Source organism: Podarcis erhardii, assembly GCF_964252035.2.
Source record: "Podarcis erhardii genome assembly, chromosome: 1".
Classification (NCBI taxonomy): Eukaryota; Metazoa; Chordata; class Lepidosauria; order Squamata; family Lacertidae; genus Podarcis; species Podarcis erhardii.
The window spans coordinates 98,736,774-98,760,587 of record NC_138497.1 but is presented as its reverse complement, the minus strand read 5'-3'; the positions used below and the strand labels follow the sequence as shown (position 1 = coordinate 98,760,587).

General features: G+C 39.3%; 1 protein-coding gene across 6 annotated transcripts in view; it reads right to left on the bottom strand.

The window, feature by feature from the left end:
• R3HDM1 (R3H domain containing 1) overlaps positions 1-18,128 on the bottom strand; it is a 46,888-nt gene extending 28,760 nt beyond the window's left edge. For 4 of the 6 annotated variants that reach the window (XM_081871049.1, XM_081871051.1, XM_081871053.1 and 1 more), the window contains exons 1-8: positions 17,990-18,128; positions 16,677-16,887; positions 9,771-9,812; positions 9,240-9,329; positions 4,792-4,906; positions 3,814-3,892; positions 2,686-2,745; positions 2,457-2,597 (exon numbers count right to left, since the gene is read on the bottom strand). In XM_081871049.1, the coding sequence (XP_081727175.1) occupies positions 2,457-2,597; positions 2,686-2,745; positions 3,814-3,892; positions 4,792-4,906; positions 9,240-9,329; positions 9,771-9,812; positions 16,677-16,847 (698 nt within the window). In that variant the 5' untranslated portion in view covers positions 16,848-16,887; positions 17,990-18,128. The remainder of the gene's footprint in view (positions 1-2,456; positions 2,598-2,685; positions 2,746-3,813; positions 3,893-4,791; positions 4,907-9,239; positions 9,330-9,770; positions 9,813-16,676; positions 16,888-17,989) is intronic. The other 2 variants (XM_081871052.1, XM_081871054.1) reach the window with 1 other exon arrangement.
• Positions 18,129-23,814: the final 5,686 nt, after the last annotated feature.

The window sequence follows — 23,814 nt, the reverse complement described above, 5'->3', positions numbered from 1 at the left end:
ATTTATTTGGGGCCTTGCTAACTACACACTGTGGTACACTAGCACACATGTTTTGCAATTTTTTTCATTTATTTTCTACTCTAGAGATTTGCATAAAAGCAAGGATCAAGTTAATTCCTGAACTGTATTATAATTAAATGAAATACTTCCCAAACTACCTAAGAGTTACTGGATGCCCAAATGTAATTAGCAGGCACTTCAGAGAACCTTTAGACTGTCTTACCTCTTTTCTCTTAAAGGTCCCTGAATTTACTGCCCTGCAATCACCACTCCACTGAGTCGTCCCAGTGTGCACTGGGTTGATGATGTCATTAACAGCACTGATCGGCACTGGAGCGGGGAATCTGCCTATGAGGAAAAGGCAAGTTGGGTTTTATTCAATATGGAGCAGACCTCCAAGGTTTTCTTTTAAAATTCTTATTTTACATCCCAAATGATTTAAAATAAGAACATTGAAAACCTTTTAAAATAATTTACATAGTCTATAGGTTATATGAAATGCCTGCTAATTATTATTGGGGCTTCCAGAAAGCAGCCTATGTTTTTTGATATCAAAAGTTATTTTCACAATAAAAGGGCTCATCTGTTACTGTAGCTCATTCTCCAACTCACTAAAGTCTTCATTAACTAGGTGTCAAAGTCATTTTACAACAGGGAAGACAACAAAGAGTATAGCAAGCAAATATATGTAATTGTTGAGCACATCTTGCATAAGCACATCTTAAATATAGCTTTTTTTTAATGCTGTATGTCTGTTTCATTTTACAGACTGAAAAGATGGAGTTACAAAGATGAGATAATTATTTCCAAACACAAAAAATAATTGTGGGAATGAAATGAAAACCCTCATAACAGCTAATAAGTTTCACTTTTCTGCAATACCATTTTCTGAGCAAATATAGCTGCCACCCAAAGACAAAGAAAAAACTTATGGTATATCAGCAGACCACAAGGTGCTTGTGACTCTACTGTTATTCAGATGACTAATTTGTGGGTGAGCAATGGAACTGCGTGTTCTCTAAACTAGCTCCTCTTCCCTAAGAGGCAAGCTATACTTTAACTCAATAGTAAGGTTTCCCTCATCCAGCATGCGAGAGGCTTCCAGAAAACCTTCAGCAATACCTATGGCTCCCTTACTTCTGCATAAAATGACCTTTGTGAATATTACTTGTGACTTTCTGATCAGGCATCTACATGGTAAGTGAAGGTTAACCCTCCTGTATTCAAACTCTTACACAGTAGAAATATTTCTATGGGTCTTCTACATGGGAGCAACTATATGAGAATCAACATCTCATTGAACACAATGGCTTGGTGTAAGGCTCCAAAAGGAAAAGAGGCCCACTGCTAGTTTCCCAATGAAATCAATTTATTACATATGAAGGTACTTTGTCTACTGTTCTTGCTGAACTGTTCTATTTATGCAAAACGTTGCATGCTGTCCTTTGACTTTGGCTGCCATACTTAATCCCCAATTTGACAAAGCATTTCAGCACCTTTAACGCTATTTTTAAAAGACCAGGAAAACAACAAATTAACACAAGAAGTGTTGCACCAAGACCAGAAGACTTTCGTGTATGATGTGAATGTAGGGAAGAAAGTTGCTGAAATTATTAAGGACAATTACTGTGTGTGAGCTGCCACCAACACCATCAAAACTGAAGACTTGGTTCCCAAGGTTGGCATTAATTATTGTTTCCTCTAAATTACTACAGCTAGAAGAGAAATGTTTCATAAATGGGGAAATATGGAAATCCCATAGGCAAATGACTGATTGAATGACGTTTGGCATACATTGTACATGGAAAAGCTTGTGCATTTTGTCTGATTTCAAGAGGGAGCTCAAGGTTGTCTAATGCAAGGAACTGTGTGTCAAGTTAGAACTAATCTGTTAAAAATATTACAATATTTTTTTTCAGGATAATACAGCAAAAGACCCTTTTTGTGGTGTAGATAATTACTGAAGACTCTGTTATTTTATGAATAATGTATGATTTGTGCATAACAATTACAGAATAACAAACAGAAAAACAGGTAGTGCAACAAAAAGCTAGCTCTAACCCAATTATACATTTTAATTGTCTTGCCTGCTGTAACCCTTCTACTTTCAAGCTCCCAAATTCTTACAGTTCAGGAATAAGAATTATTCTCACAAGATGGAGGAACAGCAGCACTGGAGAGATTTCTAGATAGTCAGAGAATGAATAGTGACATCCTCACCCCAGACACTGAAAGTAGCTTTCAATTATCATGATACCCACAAAATTAGTGATCCCTTTGATTTGAAATACAATCATATTTTAGGGATCACCTCTAGGAAAAGAAGAATCCTTTAAAAAAATGAAATAAAAATAGACATTCATTAGATTCTACCTGGGTCAGTAGACTAAAACGTTCCATCATCCAGACAACTGGACTGCTTGATTAATGAAGAATTAAAAAAATTCCTAACTTACATTCTGGTATTGCTGGTTTTATTTACTATAACCGACTTCCCACTCTGGTCCACATTGTGCTCCAGTCCAAAGTAAGCAGCCACTCTGTGCAATAACATTCTATGGTAAGAGGTCATGGGGGGGAATTTCTTTCGAGGGATTCTGAAAAGCAGCATCAAGTTTTAGTTTTACTTGTGTTACTACACCATATATAATAAAAACTTCTTCAAAACCAGCAAGTAGCACTTACTCGTTATTACCAATGAAATCTAAGATTTCCTGTTCCAATTTCAGCAGCATCATTCTGTCCCTAGAAACCAAAAACACAGGGGTGAGACAAAGGAGGTAATCCAAAAGAAGACAATAGTGCTTCCAGATGCCGTAATATAGTAAGTGTATTATGCAAGAATACTATTTGTTCTATTAAAAATGATTCTATGATTATAAATCACAAATGTATTAAAATATATTAACAAGAAGAGCTTAATAAAGCCATGGCCCTGCCATGGCTCTGCCATGCACACTGGATAGGCGGGTAGGTGGGGTTCAGGCAAATTGTTGGCACAACAACTGAGCCCAGTGATATTGTATGATAGTTTGCCTTTGGATCCAGTGGATCCTGGACTGGCTCAGCCTTGGAAAGCCTTATTTGGCAGGTAGAACAAGAAGCCCTGCACTAGTGGAGTAATGCTGGTGTTGTTCCACCCAGGCAGAGCCTGGCAGAGTCTCCCTGCCCCCAGGCCTCCCCTCCCAAAAAAATGGTTTCTTGGTGTAAACAACAAAAGCCACATGAGTTGCAGCCAAGGGAATTGCTGTAGATAAAGGATCGCCAACATGTTTCCCTCCAGATGCTGTGGCACTACCATTTCCATCAGCCTCCGCAAGCATGCTAGCTGTGGTCCAGCAACATCTGCCGGGCTCCACATTGGCTTCCCCTGCTATAGCCCCTGCTTTCCATCATATTAGCCATCACTTACGTAAGTTTCTGTACCCATTTCAGCAGATAATCATTCAGACAAAGCTATCTTAACATGTGAGTAAAGGGAATGGAAATAATCATTTGAAGGAGTAGGCTTTGATGCAGCAAAATACAGAATTATAAATATTTTAAGGCTTTACACAAGGCATCCTAAAGCAGTGATTCGTAATTGGGGTCTGTGTAACTGTCCCATGGCATCATTCCATACCCCTCAGCTGTTTGGGTCATGTGAAAAACTTATCTTCAAAACTTATTTCCACAGTTATGAGCTAATTGGGAACCACTGTCTCAGAGCAATATTTGAGGCACTTACTAGTACCACAAACTAAAATGAGTAACAAAATTTGAATTTAATAAATTTTGAATTTAAAAACAACGAACAAACTACCACCTCTTTACCTGGGATTATTTTTCAACGTATTTACTAAAAACTCGTGTAGATCTATACCAGTTGAATCTGTATATTCTTGGCTAGAATCTAAAAAGAAACAAGAAAGAAAAATCCAGGATTGGAGAAAATGTATTAATTATTTTAGTAAAATATATTCCTTATATTTTAAAAGCTGTCCTTTTTACATATTAGTAACCAGAACACCACATTTGGAAGTATAGTTGCACACCAGCTTGGAAACGAAGTTGTACCACGGCTCAAATAAGGGGGGCATGCTTTCTGCCAACTCCCCCCTCTATACCCCACACTATTCCCAAGGGTCACCCAAACTAACCCAGGGGTAATCCCCTTTGAAGGCAGGGGGTTGGTTTGGCCAACCACATCATGGGTTAATAGCCAATATATGAAGATGCCTTGGGAGCAGACAAGAAACCCCTTTACTCCTTCCTTTGTGAAAGCCAACAAGCAAGAAAGGAAGTCTTGAACTAACTATAAATTTTCTTTTTTGTCCAAACCAGGAAACTATGGTTAATAGTTCCAGAATAAGCCAGAAAATTAAGCCAGCTTCAAACCATGGTGTCATATCCCAGCTTGTTCCCAAGTTGTAAAACATTGTTTCCCAGTTGAGACAAGTGGGTTGTTTGTTCTCTTCCTCATATAAAAGGGGGGGGAGACCACAAAGCTTGTTCATATCTTGGGTTATTAAGTAGAGATATGATTATCCAAACATGGCCACTGAAATCTTACTTCTGAACAAACATGCACAGAATCATACAATAAATTTGGCAACGGCCTAGCTTTTGTCCTTGGCCTTTCCCCACCTTCTGGCTTCTGAATGAAAGAGGGAGTAGATAAAAACGTTCTCAGTCAGGTCCAGGCCACTGTCCTATTCTAGTTATACTTCTCCACCCTACCCCCCCCACTGCCACCTCACAGCATTCCTGCTAGATTAATGAGATTTTTAAAAAGGACAATAGATAGCAAACCTCTTGATAACATTTTCCTGGGCAATTTATCAATGGACTTTTCCTTTTCTGCTTCATCTTTCAAGGGTTTCTCCTCCTTTTCAAAAGATTGTGTTAGCTGGATCTGAATTTTCTCCTGTTGAAAAGTAAAATCCGTCATTTTTTCCCCTCCCACTATGAAAAATGTGTCATTTTAAGCAATCGACCAACTGCAGCAGAGAGCCTAGTATGTTGGTTGGAATCCAGAAAGGAATCACACAGCATTTTGTTTGAACCTCTCAATCCATTTAAAAGGAAAATTGATTTATTAGCGTTATTTTATTTCCCACAAACCCACTATGTGTCTTTAGTGCACAACATAGATTTCAGTGGCTGGGGACCAAACAAAACCCAAGCAGTGGTCCAGTTATAATGCTAAGGCAAACATGGATTAACGCAGACAAGCAAATATATGGGCATTTGCTCTGGGTTTTGCATTGTCTCTCAGTCTGGGCTCATGCTTTATTTCGCTAGAGAGACAAACCATGTGCTTTAACCAAGATTTGTTCTCTGGCTTATCACTCAGGGGACGTGATGTCGGGTCAAAACATGGCTTTGCTCACAGCAGCACAACAGCAGTAGGACCAGAAAAAGAGCAAAGCAGCCATGATTTTCTCAATGGAAACCTGGACATTTGCTTGTTTACGCTAAACCATGTGTTTGGCTTAACGTTACATGAAACTGGGTAATTATGGCTGGCCATTCGTTTCAGCATTTAGATGGCAATTCTACACCCACTTACTTGTGAGTTAACTCCACTGAACTCAGTAGGACTTACAAAAAAAACAAAGTTGATGGTGCAGATTCCCATTCCCTGGAACTAACAAAGGACACAGAACTGGGGGGGGGGGGAGAGAGAGAGAAGGAAAGATGCATTCTGTAAAGCTAACTCTTACCTTGTAGCAATCTTTCCTTCAGTTTACTTATTAAAACAACAACAACCCATTTTAGTGCCTGGATTTGACAGAATTTACATTGATACAGATTTTTTTATTTTGAACAATTTGTCACATACCTTTAAGCATACTGCTTTAGTCTTTTTTCATTTATCTAAATCTTTCCAAAATGACAATTGCTACAGTGGACACAACTCTATAAATCTGATTTAAGGGATGTGAAATATAGTTGCAGCTAGTGAAACACTGCTCATTTGTGCCATTAAAGACAGAACAGCAGCAAAATAAATAAAGTATTCATTAAATTTTCAATTGTAACTCGTTTCAACATTCACCAGAGAATCTTCAAGAAATAGAAATGAATTCAAGTTGAGAACCTTGCCAGAGAATAACTACTATAGAGCACACAAAAACCAGAAATTGTTGAATTATGTCATAAACTGCACAAAACTTCACTGTTTCAAAAACTAGTTCAGTCTACTTTAAAAAGGAATATATACCAAACCTTCCCAAAGTATCAAAATAACACATAAATATTATGATGTGTAAACTAGTCATAAAACATTTATGGAAACATGACTTTTTGCATTCATTCATCTTTTAAAACGAGCTTCAGATTTGAGGACTGTTCAACTAAGCTTGAGTAGAGGTGTCTCCTGCTTTGTGATTAGGCATTTTCACTTTATATCCTTTTGGCCCCTTTCAACTGTCAAGTATCCCAACTAGGGATCTCAAATAGGATTTCCTGAGCTACATACCGTATTGGCCCAAATATAAGCTGCACCCAAATATAAGCTGCACCTTTAAACTTGATGGGGGGGGGGGGGAGAGAAAAAGAAAAAATACCCGAATATACCTAAGCCGCTCCATTCCTCGCTGCTCCTGGCAGGCACTGCTTTGCCACGCTCCTGGTGCTGTTTCCCCTGCACTCATGGTTGCATACCGTAAGGTCACAAATATAAGCCGCACTTTAACTTTTCACAGTTGGAATTTGGGGAAAAGGTGAGGCTTATATTCAGGCCAATACGGTATAAAGTATATGGATTAGGCCCTCTGCTGCTGTTCTCAAAGACTCAAATTTGCATAACATCTGTGAATATTTTTAGGTCATATTCAAATTTTTACCCTTTTCTTGCAGTTGTGGGGTGGGCAGGCCTGAAATAAATCTGGAGTTACACACAGGTAATAAGTCTGACAAACAGAATGCCAACAGGTGTTTACAGCAAAATACGAACAAATGCCAGTTTGCTAACCATGTGAACAAAAATACTCTGAGAATATGTAGTCTCACACTTTAAACTAACTTGTGATACTTTTTGCTCCAGCCAGTCCACTAATTCTCAGCCTAAAGGGCTGCCTCCTCTAAGAATGGCACCTCCATGAGCAGAATGAATGGGTCTCCTAACAACTCTCAGCACCCTTAATAAACAATAGTAACCGGGGTTGGGGGGGGAGCCATGACTGTATAAAGTGGTATGATACTGTTTTAAATGTATAGCGAAGATGGAGCGTAAGTTTGCTTTACAGTGAATTTCTTCTGGTTGCTAGGATGGAAGAAAACTATACCAAACAGGAAATAAAAGTGCAGTAAATCAGAGGGAGAAACAACAACACTTTAGGACACCAGGTTTCAAATCTATTGCCCAGTGTCCAAACAGCTCACTTACCAAACACAGCTCTCACTTCACTGATTAAAAACATAAAAGGGTGTGTGCAGGCTGGCTCATCTCAGAAAAGTCTCTGGGTGAGTGGCTCTACATAGCTTCAAAACTTTCCTTTCAGAGCATACAAAAATCTGTTTTAGGGTTGTTTTTTTACTGAAAGCTAGGAGTCCAGACCCTTGGTTGGCGCTGGGCCCAGTGCACAAAGCCTAGTCCCCTCTCAGTGGCCTTGATCTCCTTATTTACTCAGGGCTCAACAAAAATTAATCTAAGTTACTCTCACCATACTTCCTGTAGTTTAGCAAATTGTGAAGATACAACAAAGCAACTGCAAAATCTGCCAATATCATTTTAGAGAATGAATGAGAAATGCTTCTGCTTCGAAGGAAACCTGACTCACCCTCACAGCTGAAGTTAAAAGAGAAATATGAGAAATCCGTCCATTTCGGAGAATAATTCAACCCTACATTACAATTCTGATTTGACTGATAGGAGTTACTTTATTGTAAAAAACAACAAAAACAAAAAACAACCCCAACACCTCTCTTGCATTTGAGTGTAGGAATCTATTATCTTTTCCAACTCCTGCTTCCATTATGCCACAGATGTCAAGGAGGTTCAGCCAACTATAGTGCTAGTATCACTTCTGAATATACACAAGACAATATGACTCTCTTGACTATGGAAGTAGAAATCGGATACTCATACTACAATGGAATGTTGTAAGGTATGAGTCATGACACCCCCCCCAAAGTAGTTAGCTAATTTCCCTGATGAGGATTTGCATTTAGTAAATAACTTAGTATAGGTTCATAGCAAATAACAGAATGCATACCCCTGCTGTTAAAGAGAAATAACTTATTACCGCTAACTGACAACTAAAATGATACAGATACCACATGCCAAAGAGTGTACAGTACACCAGCACACTGAAAGGAACACTTATTTTAAAAGGTAGCAACTTTCTGACTTGTGAGTTCAAAAATAACAACAAAACAACAACTAAGCACTTATTTTACTTGCAAAAGGGAGGAGAAAACTATATTCCTGTCAGATATATTTTTGTAGCGGGGGGAAAAACCCTGCTTTCATTTCAAATTCCTGTCACCTACGTCATAATACTGGCCACCACATAATCCAACTTCTCCCATTACTTTCTGTTTCTTGACTCATTTAGACCTTTTCCAGTTGTACCTTGGGCTTGCTCATACAGCACTAAATCATGGACTAGTGTTCCATGCAAAACAGGCCAATGACTATAATAAAGCCCTATGATACAACTGCATTTACTCAGGAGTCCCCACACAGGGCAGACTTTTAAAGAGATTTACAAGACAATCCCACTATGCTCCTCTAGTAAGATGGACTCATAAGGCCACACTGGTGTCAAGGGAAGTACCGTATTTCTACAGAACATGAAATTCAGGCACATTAAATATGACTGCTTCAACGTCAGGAAACAAGTCTCTAAGTCACTAGTAGGTATACTGCAAATCACTTTATTGATTGCAGAGCTAAACCTTCTATACTGTATTAGTCACACAGAGATATTCTAGAGTTACCAAACATTCAAAAATCAAATGACTTTGCCAACCAGAAAGCTGGGTATGAGCCACAGGAAACACAGAGCATGTGTGCAAACAATATTCACTCAACCCAAGTACTTTTATGTTATTGATCAAGGGAATGATTTAGTGTTCTATCGTGATGAATTGTTCACACACCAACATGCATCCATATGCGTACACTTTTTCTAGCTGCTCACATATTCCCCAAAAGGGCTAACTGCAACCCTACTCCCGCTCTCTTTCAAAACATAATTTAAAGAGCAAAAAGCCCAGGTTTCAGGTCTCATACTCAATTTTATTTTTACCTGGTTGTCCTGTGAAATTTCAGCTGTGGGAGGTGGAGGAGATTCTTCACACACAGCCAGGCCCCGAACTAGCTTTAACTTTGTACTTGACTAAAGAAAAGTATTTATAAATTAAAAATCTACAGTTCACAGATAGTTTTCCTCAATTTAACTTACTGCCAAGCGCATAACAAAACTGCTCACATTCGTATGCTGACTATTTTCAATACACAATCATTCATTATGAGAAGGCAAAAGAACAAGCAGTTAAAGCTTTAAAGTCATCATGATATCAGCAGAAAGCAACTTCAGTTACTGGAAAAAAAATTAAGCAAAGAGAAGCACTATTTCCTCTGTCTAGCAACAAGAAGCCACTATAAATATACAGGCAAAGCAAAACAAAACAATTAGGCAAATCAAAAATCCAAAACAAAAATACTTTATTGCCAAAAAAAAGAACAAAACTGAAGTCAATACATATTTTCACAAAATAGCAAGGCTTCATCAAGCATGAAGACTTCCTTAGCATGCCAGCACACAAGTCTACTGTACCTTTGACCTTTTTCCTGTCTGTCCAAAAGACTGCACTGGCCGCTGAATGGTGAGCATAACAAAAGAGAGTTTGCATTAAAACTTTATGCACTGACTGTATAAAAGCATTAATCAATTCACCAGTGTGCACAGCAGAGAGAAAACAATGCCACCCTGACCATTATTTACAGGATTATCCATCCTATGAGCAAATGCAAAAGGCATGGTCCGAAGATCTTTGGATGGAGAAACATCAACCTTCCTTTCTAGAGCAATAATTCTGTTTATACGTTGAAAAGTCTGTCAAGTTTATAACTTGCTAATGAAAAGTTAACACACCCCAGGACAAGTGCAAAAAAAGTCCCTGCTCGCTCTGCCCCCCACATCTGCTCAGCTCAGACTGGCAAAGGGGTTACACAACTGTCAGAAACTAAGGAAGATTATTGTTTCTAAAATAACATTGCCGCCACTTAGCCAATACTCTTCTGCCTGGTTTATGTTCTGGAAAGTAACTACTGTTCTTACCACCTTTTACTGTATTCCTCAGAGAAAGTGCCATCTTCAGTAGGCACTGCTACACATATAAGCAAAAACATCCTGCTGAAAGCAATCAAACTTTATATCAACAGTTATCTGATCAGCCACTAGGTACAGCCAATTTGACACTGCCTGCCACAAGTTGAAAATGGTCTGGAAATGACCTGCATCAAAACTACTACTTCGTCCAGTATAGAAACGACACATGACTAGGCCTGGGTGATATAGCAATACATCGCCAAGGACCAGTATGAGGAACAGACTGTGGTTGGCTTCACTCAGCGGAATATCACTGGTGAAACCGCCACCATTCCTGAGTCCCTCTGCTAGTGATTTCCTCCAGCAAGCAATGCTGGCAGAGAGACTTAGGAGCATAATGTATTTAGACCCAAATGCCGCTCATCTTTCTAAAGGCGCTACATAAAAATATTCCAAAGCAGCCCAATTTAGACAGTTGTTTTCAGTTGTGGATCTCCAGAATTGTGTACCTGACAGTAAATATGCTTGGTGATACAATTCTAAATCTGGGATCCCAAATCTTCCTTCTTTATGAGTATTTGCATTTTTTGCATATATATATTCTTGGAACTGAAGAGCCCCTAAGGCATTTTCTAAACAATTTTTTGTGAAAGCATTTGCTTGCAAGTTCTAAGATAAAGCTGAAGGTTCACTAGCCCTTGGAGGTAAACTAATTGCTTGCAGAAATTCTGGATTCTTTTCTTCAAGGTAAAGATAATAAGTGGTAGTGCTACATCAGGCATAGGCAAACTTGGCCCTCCAGATGTTTTGGGACTACAACTCCCATCATCCCTGACCACTGGTCTTCTTAGCTAGGGATGACGGGAGTTGTAGTCCCAAAACATCTGGAGGACCAAGTTTGCCTATGCCTGGGCTACATTTTAGAACTATTTAGTTTGAAAGCAATTCAGAAAGGGAGACATCTTAACAGATATAAAAATATACATGGTGGAGAGAGAGAGAGAGAGAGAGAGAGAGAGAGAGAGAGAGAGAAACCTGGGGTTATCAAATCAGGAGAATCAGGACAAAGGCACTACTTTTTCCACACACTGCATGATTAAACTACAGTTTAGACAGTAGCCTTCTTCTCAATGAAAGTGACCAATCTCAGGTCAGCCAATGCTTTTAGTCACAATAGCAATATATTCCCCCCAGAATGAAAGCCTCTGATTATCAGTTGCTGGAGAACCACTGTGGGAGAGAGAAACTGTCCTCATATCCTCCTTACAGGCTTTCCACAGGCACCTGGCTGACCACTGTAAAGGAACAGGATGCCAGACTGAGTAGTCTGATACACCAAGCTCTTCTTATTACTACACAAAGGTAACGTTCCCTAGAAACATCCCTTGATGGTGGATAAAGCTACTGTAAACAACCTCTTCAGAAAAGATATAAATATCTTTTGTTTGTTCATCTAACAGTGAGCTAGACCTTTAAATACATGTATAGTTGTTTTTCAAGTGTAAGTAAGAATCTAGGGGCAGGCATAGGCAACCTTGGCCCTCCAGATGTTTCGAGACTACAATTCCCATCATCCCTGACCACCGGTCCTGTTAGCTAGGGATCATGAGAGTTGTAGTCTCAAAACATCTGGAGGGCCGAGGTTGCCTATGCCTGATCTAGGGTCCAAGATCCTTCTACTAGGCCTATTGTTAGAACTTGCCCAATTTCAAGTGTGCAAACTGTGAGATGGCGGTTTTTGGTAATACAGTGTGCACGTGTGAGATGCAGCTGCATTTGCACCAAATGAGAGATTAGGAGATCATGCAAAGAGTCCTAGTGGTGGAGCTGTATAATCCAAGGCTGACAAACAGTCAGATGCTTAGGATCACTGCTATAGGAGCAAGTTTTATAATTGATGCAGGCCTGAAAGGAACAAAGTTATTTACAACAGCATGCATAAAACAGTAGCATGCATAAAACAGTTGGTGCTTTTATGCATAAATTATAAATGTTGACTTCTGATAATGTATGTGGTTTACATTAAGGATAAAGTGCTGTTTTTGACAGATTTTGTCATAGATTTTTTTTGTCCTTTCCTATTTAGCATTGCTAGCCTTCTTGATGCATAACATCACCCTGATAAGGTAACTCTACAAAAGCACTGATGCCCCCAAACTGGAACAATGTAGGTGTGCATTGCCAGATGCAGTAGGTACCTGTAGAAGTTGTCAGCTTTAAATGTTTTCAGTCTTAGGCACCAATTCTAACCACACTTATCTGGGAGCAAGTCCCATTGAATATACAGTTAGGATTGCAGTCTTAAAATTAGAGCCTCTTGCATATATTACCATGAATAAAATTTTAAGGAAAAATGATTTGGAGCCCAACTTGTGCAACAGAATCTCCCCTTTCTACCACCTGTAAGTCCCTAAATCTGTTATGGATTTAGGGGTCCTCCAAATCTTCTGGAACAGATCTGGGGAGGGTGCAAGGTGCATGCAGAGATGGGAGCAGAACAGAGTGGAGGTAGAAGTTCCACAGTGTACAGTAAGTTAGTATCCGCAGGAAGCAAAAATAAAATATCAGAGCTTACCATAAAAAGCAAAATGGGGTAAAGGAGGAAAGGAGAACAACATGGAAGGAGAGAAAGAGCTCCACTGTGATTAATAGATCATGCCTATAACCAGAGGGAATGATTTCATATGGAAAGTGAACTCCTATAAACTTAAAAGGGTGCCTAGCATTAGCACCCCTAGAGGCACTTGCTTGTAATTTGGCAGTATGCCTGTAAATTTCATCTGCTTCTGTTAAATGGAGTGTGGGAAAGGCTTTTTCTTTTCTTTTTACATTTCCTAATGGTGAATGAGGAGGAAGCATGAATCACACTCTGATGGAAACAGCCTAATCTGGAAACCTATGTAGTGTCTCAGAGAAAGATTCCAAAGTGCTAAATCGTGGCCTAAACAAAATCCTGCCACCCATGCATGCCCCCTCATATATATAGATGCATTCATTCTTTACTTAAAATTGCTAAAATCATTACAATGAAAATCAAGGCCTGTTAAAGAGAAACTTACATGTAGCAGGCTTGCATCAATGCTTAATTTGAGTAAAAGAAATCATCAACAGCACAATTTGTATTAAGTAGGTGGCATTTGGAGGAAGGATTTTTCTATCTCATTCATTTTACAAGTATCTTTTCCTAACAGATGGGCAAACCTTTTAACTGTAACCTAAAAACCAGGTGCAAATTGCTTCTTTCAGTCTACTTGCAAATAACATGAGAACTGCCTATAAAGCACTTTTTCTGAATAAGTGTGCAATATGATCTCATTCTTCAAGAACTAAGATTAAGGGAATAGAGATGCCAAAACAACAGGTGATGGGAAGCGGTAAGGACTCAGGAGGTTAGTAGTACCTATAACACAGAGAGTTTCTGCATGACACTAATTTCCACATAGTAGTGTTAGAAACAGATGTGAAAGCTAGGAGCTAAATGGCACTTTAAACCTAGGTTATGGGCGCAATAACGGAATATCTAGGCACGCTTTTTTATAACAAGAATACAAAGCTGGAAATGAATGAACTGCAGCTAATAATATATTTTCACGTGGTCTAGTCCTTCCCCATCCCACCCCCTAATATTCTTAAGAGGGTCTCTCCTCCACTCTTCAGAGAGTAGCTGGAAGTGGGGAGGCACGAAAAGGTCCTTATTTCCTTCCACTCTGCAGTTTTAATCTGAAATATTAGATGCAGTACTGTGCCCAGAGCTCAGAAACTGCTTGTGCTAATGAAATTCCCTGTTACAAAATGCGCCTAGAACAATGGGAGTTTCAAACACTGCCACATAGCCTCAGTTTAAAAAATAATTTCCACATTGCTTATACTGAGAACACACTTCTGCTCACAGGCCTATTGCATGTACCTATTGGGGGGAGGGGGGAGACATTTCTCACAGTGTCACCAGACATTCATAGCAGGAAACTCCCCATTCACATACAAGCCACTCTGAATGTTATAGCTATCAAATGGAAGCTTCTTCAGGCATTGTAATGATGAAACCAGCATAAATTGTGTTAGATCTATTGCTCTTAATACTTGGGGGAACTGTATCACTGTCTATCCCAAATCATAAATGAGCAACTAAGTTATAATCAAATACAATCAAGTCACATATTGTTTATAATCAGCGCCAACTGTACTATTTCTACTTTATGTAAAACAAAAATCCGACAAATGCCAATGTCAAGGAATGCAAGGAATGCAAGGACCAAAAGCAATGTAGCACTGAGTATCAAATAGGTTTGTCATTAAGACCCAGTGAGGCCAATGTCTTGTACAGCAAAGGCATGCAGGGGAAAGAATATGAGAGGTGTGTTCTTCCGCTTCATCACTGTGTTCGCCTTCTTTCAATTCCAAAACTAAAAAAAGGTCTACAATGACATGGTGTCAGTAACTTGCTTTGAGTCTAAAGCACCTCCTCTTATTCACTTGCCCTCTTGGAACTGCATGTGGAGGCTGGCATTACATTAGTCTGAGCAGTGGAACGAACAACAGCAGCAGAAATGCTGAAGCCCTGCCTGGAGTACAGGCACTGGAACACTAGGTACTAGAAGCACTGTGAAGTTCCCTTATTTCCTTAGAAATATTCGCTAACAGGGCTTCTCTAATTTCCTGCAGCATTGCTTCATTCAGTTGTAAAGGCTGGTCTGTGGGGAAAAGGGTAGGCTACTCGCATGAGTTTGTATCAGTTGCTATAACCACAATACGGACCATTGACAAATCTATTGCTGGCTTTACTAAAACTACAGACCCCTGCTGACAAACTCTAGGGGATAGATTAAAACCATTATAGCCATTACTTGAGGAAGAGGAATTCACTACCTCTGTACTTAGCTTATGAGCAGTCCCTTCTTCCTCCAAAAGCAGCTCCATTGTGCCCCCACAAATCAATGCAAGGCAGGAGAGAGATATTTGTTGACCATTTTCTGAGTGCTTCACAACAACTCAGCAGCAGATGGCTGCACCATAGTTGCTACCTCTGTCACTTAGATAAGTGGCAAAACAATCTATGGCAGGGCTGAAGAGGTTGAGGAACCAGACATTCCCGCCAAAACTGCTGCAGCAGTTGCACACACTATTTTGCCTGCCACCCCACCAACAACTCCCAACTGTGGGCAAAGTACTGAACTTGCATTTCACAGGGACACCTGGCATTGTGGTGCAGTGGGGCTTCTTAAGCTTTCCCCTTTTGCCACCTTTACATGCTAACTGCAAACTTCAGCAGACTGTCTGCCTGCACATAAACACACACAGGAAGAGGAAGTGTGGGTGTAATTTAAGTAGATTAGGAGAACTGAGATGACAAAATATTGGCCAGAAGGTCCAAGTGGGTCCGTAAGGCCAGCGCAAGCCAACCTGATGGGCAGGTTTCAATCCTGTTGGGTGCTGCTTGACCAACATGATTGAATCCTCAGTCAGTGGGGCATGATACCCTTAATCACAAGCCTGTGGGTTCGAGCCCTACATTGGGTGAAAGATTCCTGAATTGCAGGGGGTTGGACTAGATGATCCTTGTGATCCCTTCCAACCCTACAAAATTATAATCCCATGATTCTCGTCAAGCTTGTGAGGAAAGGGTTAACCTGCTGGGTGTTGTTTCGTCAGGGAACATGTTGGTGAAGCAGATCCTTCTCCTGCAGGTCAACTTTGACAGGTGGGTAGCATTCAGGCAAAGGCATTTAACCCTTTTAAGATGGCTAGACCCTCTAAGCCACCTTTAAGTTTACTATTTTTTTAAAAAGATGGCTTTCCATTTTTGTTGAGTTAAGCAGAATATGAATGCTTAAGTAAGCAAAAAAACTGAAGCACTTTTGAAATGAACCAATTTATATAATTTGGAAAGACAAAACATGACCACACATACAGAGTAAAAAGAGGAACCACCACACAGCAAAATTCATGTATTCCGTTCATGGAGCGTGTTGTTTGGGCCACTGAATGGAGACAAATTGCCTGACTTTGCAATCAGGTCAAAACAACAGATATTAATTTAGGCTCGATGTGTTTTATCAAGCAGCATGCAGTCACAATATTAATAGTGAGATAATAACTCTACAATTTGGTGCAACAAAACATGTACCGCTACAATAATACCTCCATCTCCCTATCTGGGAAAATTGGCAAACGTACCTTCATATCTATTCAGGAATAACTGAAAGCAAACTAACAAGTAAACAATAAGGGAAGGGAAATGTAAAGAAAGAGAAAAATATACATGCAGTTTCTGTTATTAAAACATCATTGAAGCAGAATGGCATCTCACAGTAGGAAATTGTGGGGTGGAACCTAAAAAGTGCAGTAGCACTAAAGAATTCATTGCTCAATATGCATTATGAGGGTGAAAATAAGGTGAAAGAAATCTCTTACCTGCACATCATTTTTATTATCGGTACACCTTTCATCCTTTTCCACTTGAATTCGCTCGTGGCTTTCTGATTTTATGAAGGGCTGCACTGCAGTGTTGTCTTTTACCTCCGTTTCTGAATCTTTCATTGTTTCACCTCCCTCCTTTACAGTAACAGTATCAGTCATCCTCATTAGAAAAGGTTATTTTAAAAATCTAAAGGAAATATGGAGCCTTAAAAAGAAGAGGAGGAGCCATTATAATTTGTGTTCTCCTAGTTCACATATTATATAACATAACTGTAACAAGAACAATATCTAATCCATGCTTAAAAATAGTTTTCTCCATGAACATCCTTTCATCATGAACGACCACAATTACAGATCTCAGAACCAATTTAAGTATCAAAACTAAGTCTGAAAACCAAACAAGATTTATTAAGCTTTAAGAGTAAGAACTATGAAAGTCCATTTATTAAAACTCCGGTGTGATTCCCCAACTAGAACTTTGAGCTTGATCCAAGAAAATGTCATTTTCAGTAGAATATTCTCTACCTATTATTTGTACTAAACATATAGAGTGGAAATCCAGTCATAAGATGCTCCTTTTCAGAACCCCCAAAAGCTGTTCCAGAGCACTGGATGAATTTGTGGAACAGAACAGGAGGTGATGGGGGATGCAAGTGGAAATTACTTCCCCCTTTATTCCAGTGGGAGCCTCTACTGGATCTCAAATTATTTTATAAAAAGAAGAAGTCCTTTCATTCATGGAAGGGATACTTTGGATCCAATCCACAGTATTTAAAAATCAGACAAATCTGTTAAGAAAAATTAAAATGAATAAAAGCAGGATACATGAAAAGTAAGGGAAGGCCAATGACAAATATTCAAAAAATGGATTAGCCATTTATTAGGCCACGAAAAATGTCACAAGTAATGTAGTAAAAGCTTTTGTTTCCCAGAACTCCCTCTCCTCTATCTTTGCCCTCCATTGCCATTCCCCTTGTCTTTTTAGTTTGTAAGCCTGATGGAAAGACTTCTGTCTCTCTCTTTATTTTATTTTGTTGACATCAGCCACCTTGGGAGACAATAAAAAGCAGGATAAAAATATACATAAATACACACATAGTCAACAGCTATGGGGTCCATTCTACATACTTAAGTCTTTAAGACTGTAACCCTAACAACGCAAACTATGAGCTAAGTTCCATTGGACACAGTGGGATTTTTTAGTAAACAGGCAAAGGATTTGCACTGTTAAGTAGAAAACTTAGACCTTTAAAAAAAAATCTTATTTAAAAGAGTTACATAATCAATAGCTGCTTGGCATTACTTGCCTGGTGTATCCTGTAGATCTGCGACTGCGGTCTCCCACGAAAATAAAATAAAATAATCCAAGGATCTTTTTCACAGTCGCCAACCAAGATGTCAGTTGTGATGAACCATCTGGAATCTGGCAGGAGTCCCATGTCCTTATCACCATTGGAGACCCCTGGACGGTATTATATTGTCTGGCATCAGAAATACCATCCCTTTTAGACACCTAAAACAATTATATATATATATATATATATAAAAGTCAATCCAAAGTTTAGAATCTTTTAAAAACATGACATTAAGCCCATTCTCTACAATCCATTCAATAGTATCCTCCCAGATTGCCTTTGAAACGTGGGAAGTGTACAATCTTCAAGATACACTCAGCAAGTTATTCTTAATAATGACCATTAGTAAAACTAGCGGTAAGTGAAAAAAACTGGGTTGCAAGACATCACAGTATAATTTCAACCATAATAAATTAGAGATTCAGCAAATTAAGACAGAAACATGAATCTTATTGCTACAGAGGTTCTTGTGTCTTCAAAATGCTTGCTTTGACAAAAACATGCATACTATATCCTAATGTGTTCTACCATCAGCATCAGACGCAGTATGATCAGCTCACAAAATCAGGCAGGATGGCATAAGCACTAGTGCAGGTACCCCCAAACTCAGCCCTCCAGATGTTTTGGGACTACAATTCCCATCATCCCTGACCACTGGTCCTGTTAGATAGGGGTGATGGGAGTTGTAGTCCCAAAACATCTGGAGGGCCGAGTTTAGGGATGCCTGCACTAGTGTAAGGCCACAATTGTGCCATTGTACCATCATTACAATTTGAAGCTTGTACTATGGCTCAATTAGGTGGGTGGGGGAAGCAGCCCTATTGTGCTGGTTCCCACTAGTACAATGATTCAGTGGAATCTGGCCCACTGTCTGACCAAGTTTAAGATGACTTCCCCTTGTTAATGTGCCACATACCCAAGTATTTCTTTAGTACATTGTTGTTGTTGTTTTAATTAGCTTTTCATGAGTCAATAACAGGCACAGACCCTGGCTATTATGCATTGACATTTCAAAAGGCCCTATGACTATGAGACAACATTATGTGCTTTCATACTGGTGATTTTCAGTGCATGCTTTTTGATGAAAAAAGATGCATTCATTCTGTAAGTAGGGAACAAATCTGATCAATTCCTCATTTTTATTTTTATATATTTAATTTCTATACCGCCCTTCAAGGGTCACAGGGTAGTTTACAATACAGGAACATAAAAAATACACAACATAGTAACAAACAAAAACAACCCCCCCTCCCCCAGTATTTTTCATTTCTTCCCACCTTAAGACTGCTCTACACAAATTGCACAACAAAGTCATAGAGCGGTCTGCACCATTTTTAAATAAACTCTCCAGTTAAAAGCTGCAAAAGTACAAAAACAGGCCAAAGCCTGGGCTCTCCCCTTGATAATTTAGTTTTTGGCAGGGTTGGGCAAGAATTTAAAGAAGTATCTAGCCTGAGGTAGTGCCCCATATTCTACCACCTCATTCCAATGCATACAGTCATGGGTCCCATTTCACCTGAAAGGATACCTGTGTTGGCCCATAAGAAAAAAGCCAACATTCATATTAGGGCAATTACCTCTATTTAAAATTGTGGCACCTTAATTATGCCTTATATGGATTTCCTGCATCCCATTCATGCACAGAAGGAAGCTGTGCACTTAAATAGGTCAAGGCCACTGGGAATTGTGATGTCTCTATGCAGTTGGAATGCAGTAAGATTTGAAATGTACTCTGTAGCAAAATGTGAAAGTGCCAACGATCGGCAAATAAGTCTATTGTTAAACATCAGGAAATTGTACACTAAACATCTGCTGAATAAACTAATTACTTGGCTTGATGAAAATAACATCATAGGTCCAGAGCAGACAGGGTTTAGGCCAGGGAAATCCACTTTACACAACTGCATGGTGTTATCTCACTTAGCCGCTAAGTACACGCGGCTTCATAAAGAATGTCTTTATGTGGCCTTCCTAGATATCAAGGCTGCTTTTGACACTGTTGACAGGGGGCTGTTATGGACCAAATTGGGGACAATGGGCCTGGAACCTAGATTACTATACTTGATCAAAAAGCTTTATACAAAGAACACCTGCCGTATAAGAACAACACCAGGGAATGTAATGACAGATCCCGTCATTATAAACCGAGGAGTAAAGCAGGGCTGTGTACTCGCACACTCTCTTTTTAATCTTTTTCTTAATGACCTCGCTTCTTCACTAAAACAGGTGGATGCCCATAGCCCAAAACTCAACGCATCAAGCATTCCCATCCCCCTATGCAGAGATGACGTGATTTTGCTTTCATGGACAAGAATTGGCCTAAAACGATTGTTAAATTCCTGTACTGGACTATCTGTCCAGAATGAAATTGTGCATGAACTTTGATAAAAGCAAAATAATGGTTTTTGGGAATTCACGCAAGAGCTATAGCTGGGTATTTGGTAGAAAACCCATTCAGCAGGTATTTGAATTTAACTAACTGGAATTTACATTCCATCATAGGCTTCTATGGTCCTCGCACCGTGCAATGGCGGTGAATGCCAGTAAGATGTCTATGCAGGCCATAATGTGATTTTTCATAACAAGAGGTAATTCTGCCCTCAAGGTCTTCAACGTGAAATAGCTCAATTGCTCTATGGAATTCCAGTCTGGCTGCCAGGGTTTACCCAGCTGGTAGAACGAGTGAGGGCAGCTTTCTTTTTAAAGATTTTGCTGTCCCACATTTTGTACCCAATGCAGCCTTGTGTCTAGAGGGAGGTCAACACAAGGTAGAAACCATTGCCTGGGCGAGATTTCTTCTATGTTGGTTAAACATCTACCTCACATTAGACAAAGATCCTCCCCTTAGCAAAGTCTTGTCAGACCCCTTTATTTCCCCAGGGCTACAACAGTTTTAACATAAAGGTACAGCAACTTGAACTGTCAATGGAACTTTTGTGATTGATGCCCCCACCATCTGCCAAGGCTATAATAAAAACTAGGTTGTGGGACACTGAACACCAGGAACTAACAGCAGCAGCAGAGAAAACATGTTCCCCTCTTTACTTTCAACTTTCTTGGGCATATGAAACTAATCACAATTATCTTGAATTTCTGCTTATCCCCAAAGAAAGAAGGGCATTTTCGCTGGCCAGGTTTAATTCAGACCCATCAAACCTCCTTTGGGGTAGGTTCTCAGGAATGGTGGAAGGAGAAAGAATTTGCCCGTGTGAAGACCACCTGCTGGAAACTGTTACTCATATGGTTCTTAAATGTAAACTATATGCTGATCACCAACAGTTTCTAGATCAACTCTGCAACCCCAAATGGAAACCAGAGTTGGAGGTCATACATTTTCTATTACTGGGGAATGAGCGGGAGCTCACCAAGTTAGTGGCTAAATATCTTTATTTGGTTTTTTGTCACAGAAACACATTGCAGACATCTGATCTCCCTGGAGAACTAGAGATGTAACGTTAGACTTTTTTGCCTCTTTTCATTTGATAAATGTTCTGTAACATTGGGGTGGCGGTAATTCTGTATTGATTTACTATGGATGTTTGTATGTGATGCCAATAAAAGGTTTGATTATAATGAAAGTGCCAACAAAATGAAAGAATACTTTCCATTTGGAAATACAGGGCAACTTTATAATGTTATAATGATATATAATGAAGGATCTATGTAGAAAAACAGCTACAATTGCCATAAAAGGAAAAGCAGAGAAAAATACTGAAAGGGCAGCAGAGGGCAGTAAAACTCTTCAGCATCAATATATGGACTGACACTTGCTAATCTGAATGTTTAGGAAGCCAGAACCCTTATAATTATAAAACACCAGAACATCTACTCAATTCGAGTGTCTGACTTTCTCCTTTCAAAATAGGGATGCAGCACTGGCAACATGATCGACTGCAGAGGGCCATGCAATTGCTTCCGACATAAATTATAGTTTTTCATATTGTAACACAAGGAGATAGAGAGATGTGAAGCCCAAACTGGTGTACACTTACTTGGGAATAAATTCCACTGAACAGTAAGATTTACTTCTCAACAAATATGCATGGAGTTGGGATTTCAATGATACATGCATGCTGCACACACAATTGTGCCCATTTATTAGTTGCAAATTACTTCATGGCAGTGTAAGAAAAAAATATCACCAGGGTAGAGAAGACAATTTTGAACAATATTCCCTAAGAAATTGTAGACAGAACAGTGTCCCACTGTCAGCTTACAAACTATGTTAGTGAGCGAAGCAACAATTCTTAGCCAGTACTAAGGATGCTTATTTTTTGAGGGTTTTTTAATATATATTTTTAATGCAATAAAAACAAAAAGGTCATTCTTCTGCAATGTATAAGAAACATACATGTTTTCTATAGATGAAGGAATTCATGAATGACATTTCATTTCTGCCAGATAACCAAATTCAATTATAAGTGATTTTTTTCAAAGATCAGCCAGAATACAAATGCTATGTGCAGTGCAATTCTACCCATCCTTATTTATTCAGAAACAAGCGTCACTGGGTTCAATGAGACTTGCTCCCAGATAAACATATATAAGACTGCAGCACAGTTATTCATATCATAAGAAGCAACAATCTTTAAAAAATACTTTTAAGAAGTGAGAAGTGGACTTGATTGCATTTTAAACTCCTCCACCTGTTCTTACAAAAAGGCAGTCTTAGTTGTCAATACCTCTTAACTGTAGATGACTCTCTACCATTTAAAATCTGCCAAGTTTGACTTCATTTATGGAAACATATTTACTTGGGCCAGTTGCAACCCCAACTCCTGCTTAACAGTTTGCTCCTAATCACCTTTACTCAGAATGCAAAAACTTATTTCATAGTTAAAATTACAGTATGAACCTATGCCACTTGAATCAGAAGTTTCAATTTATTCATGGGACTTTCTACAAATAAAACATGCCTGAGTATGTATCTAAAAGAGGGCCCAACCTCACAGCCAAATTGTGTAAATTTGCTTAGAATAGCTGACAGCCAAAATAAGGTGAAATTCCCTTTTGACTCAAGACTGTCCAGAGGGTCGCAGTTCTTTCTTCCCCCTCTAGCTGCTTTACTGTCCCCATGGCAGAGCTTGCTTTTATGGGCAGGCCCAAGGTAGATGTTACTTCCTTAGGCTGCCCACAGCTGTGTCCCATCCTGCTGTACTCTCTACACCCAGTGCCAAGTGCAACAGGTTTTTTTAGTGCCCACAGTGTCTGACAAAGGTGCACATATTTAAAGATGACAGCAGCACACCAAATTGCCCATGAATAGGTGAGCCAATGCATAATTGAGATTCCCTCCGTCGCAAATAATCCAGCAAGGGCCCTCAAGGGCCCCAAGGTTGTGTAGGAGTGTTTTACAAAGATGATTCATTTTGCCTTCAATGCCTACGTAATAAACCATGGCATTCTGTGTACTGTATGTGCTCTTTAAAATAAATCTCACGTAAGCCAGAAGAGGCTGAATCACTGCCCATTGCCTTAAGTGCCACACTATTTTCAATTTGATAATTGCAGTTTACCACAGCATTTAAGAAATTATATTTCAAAGCAATATAAGCATCTGTGAGCTGTGAGTCATAATGCCAAAGGTGGGGGGAGGGAACAGTGTGCTGTTGCTATCCCTGTTCTAGAATGCATCAGAAGAAGAATATATTACACTGGGAATTTTAAACTATCCAGACACATTAAGACAGAAAGGCACGCCAGCTTCCGCCAAAAAGCCCTCTAACCTTAATGAAAAAGGCACACAGAGTACTAGAAGATCTTTGAAAACTCTTTTT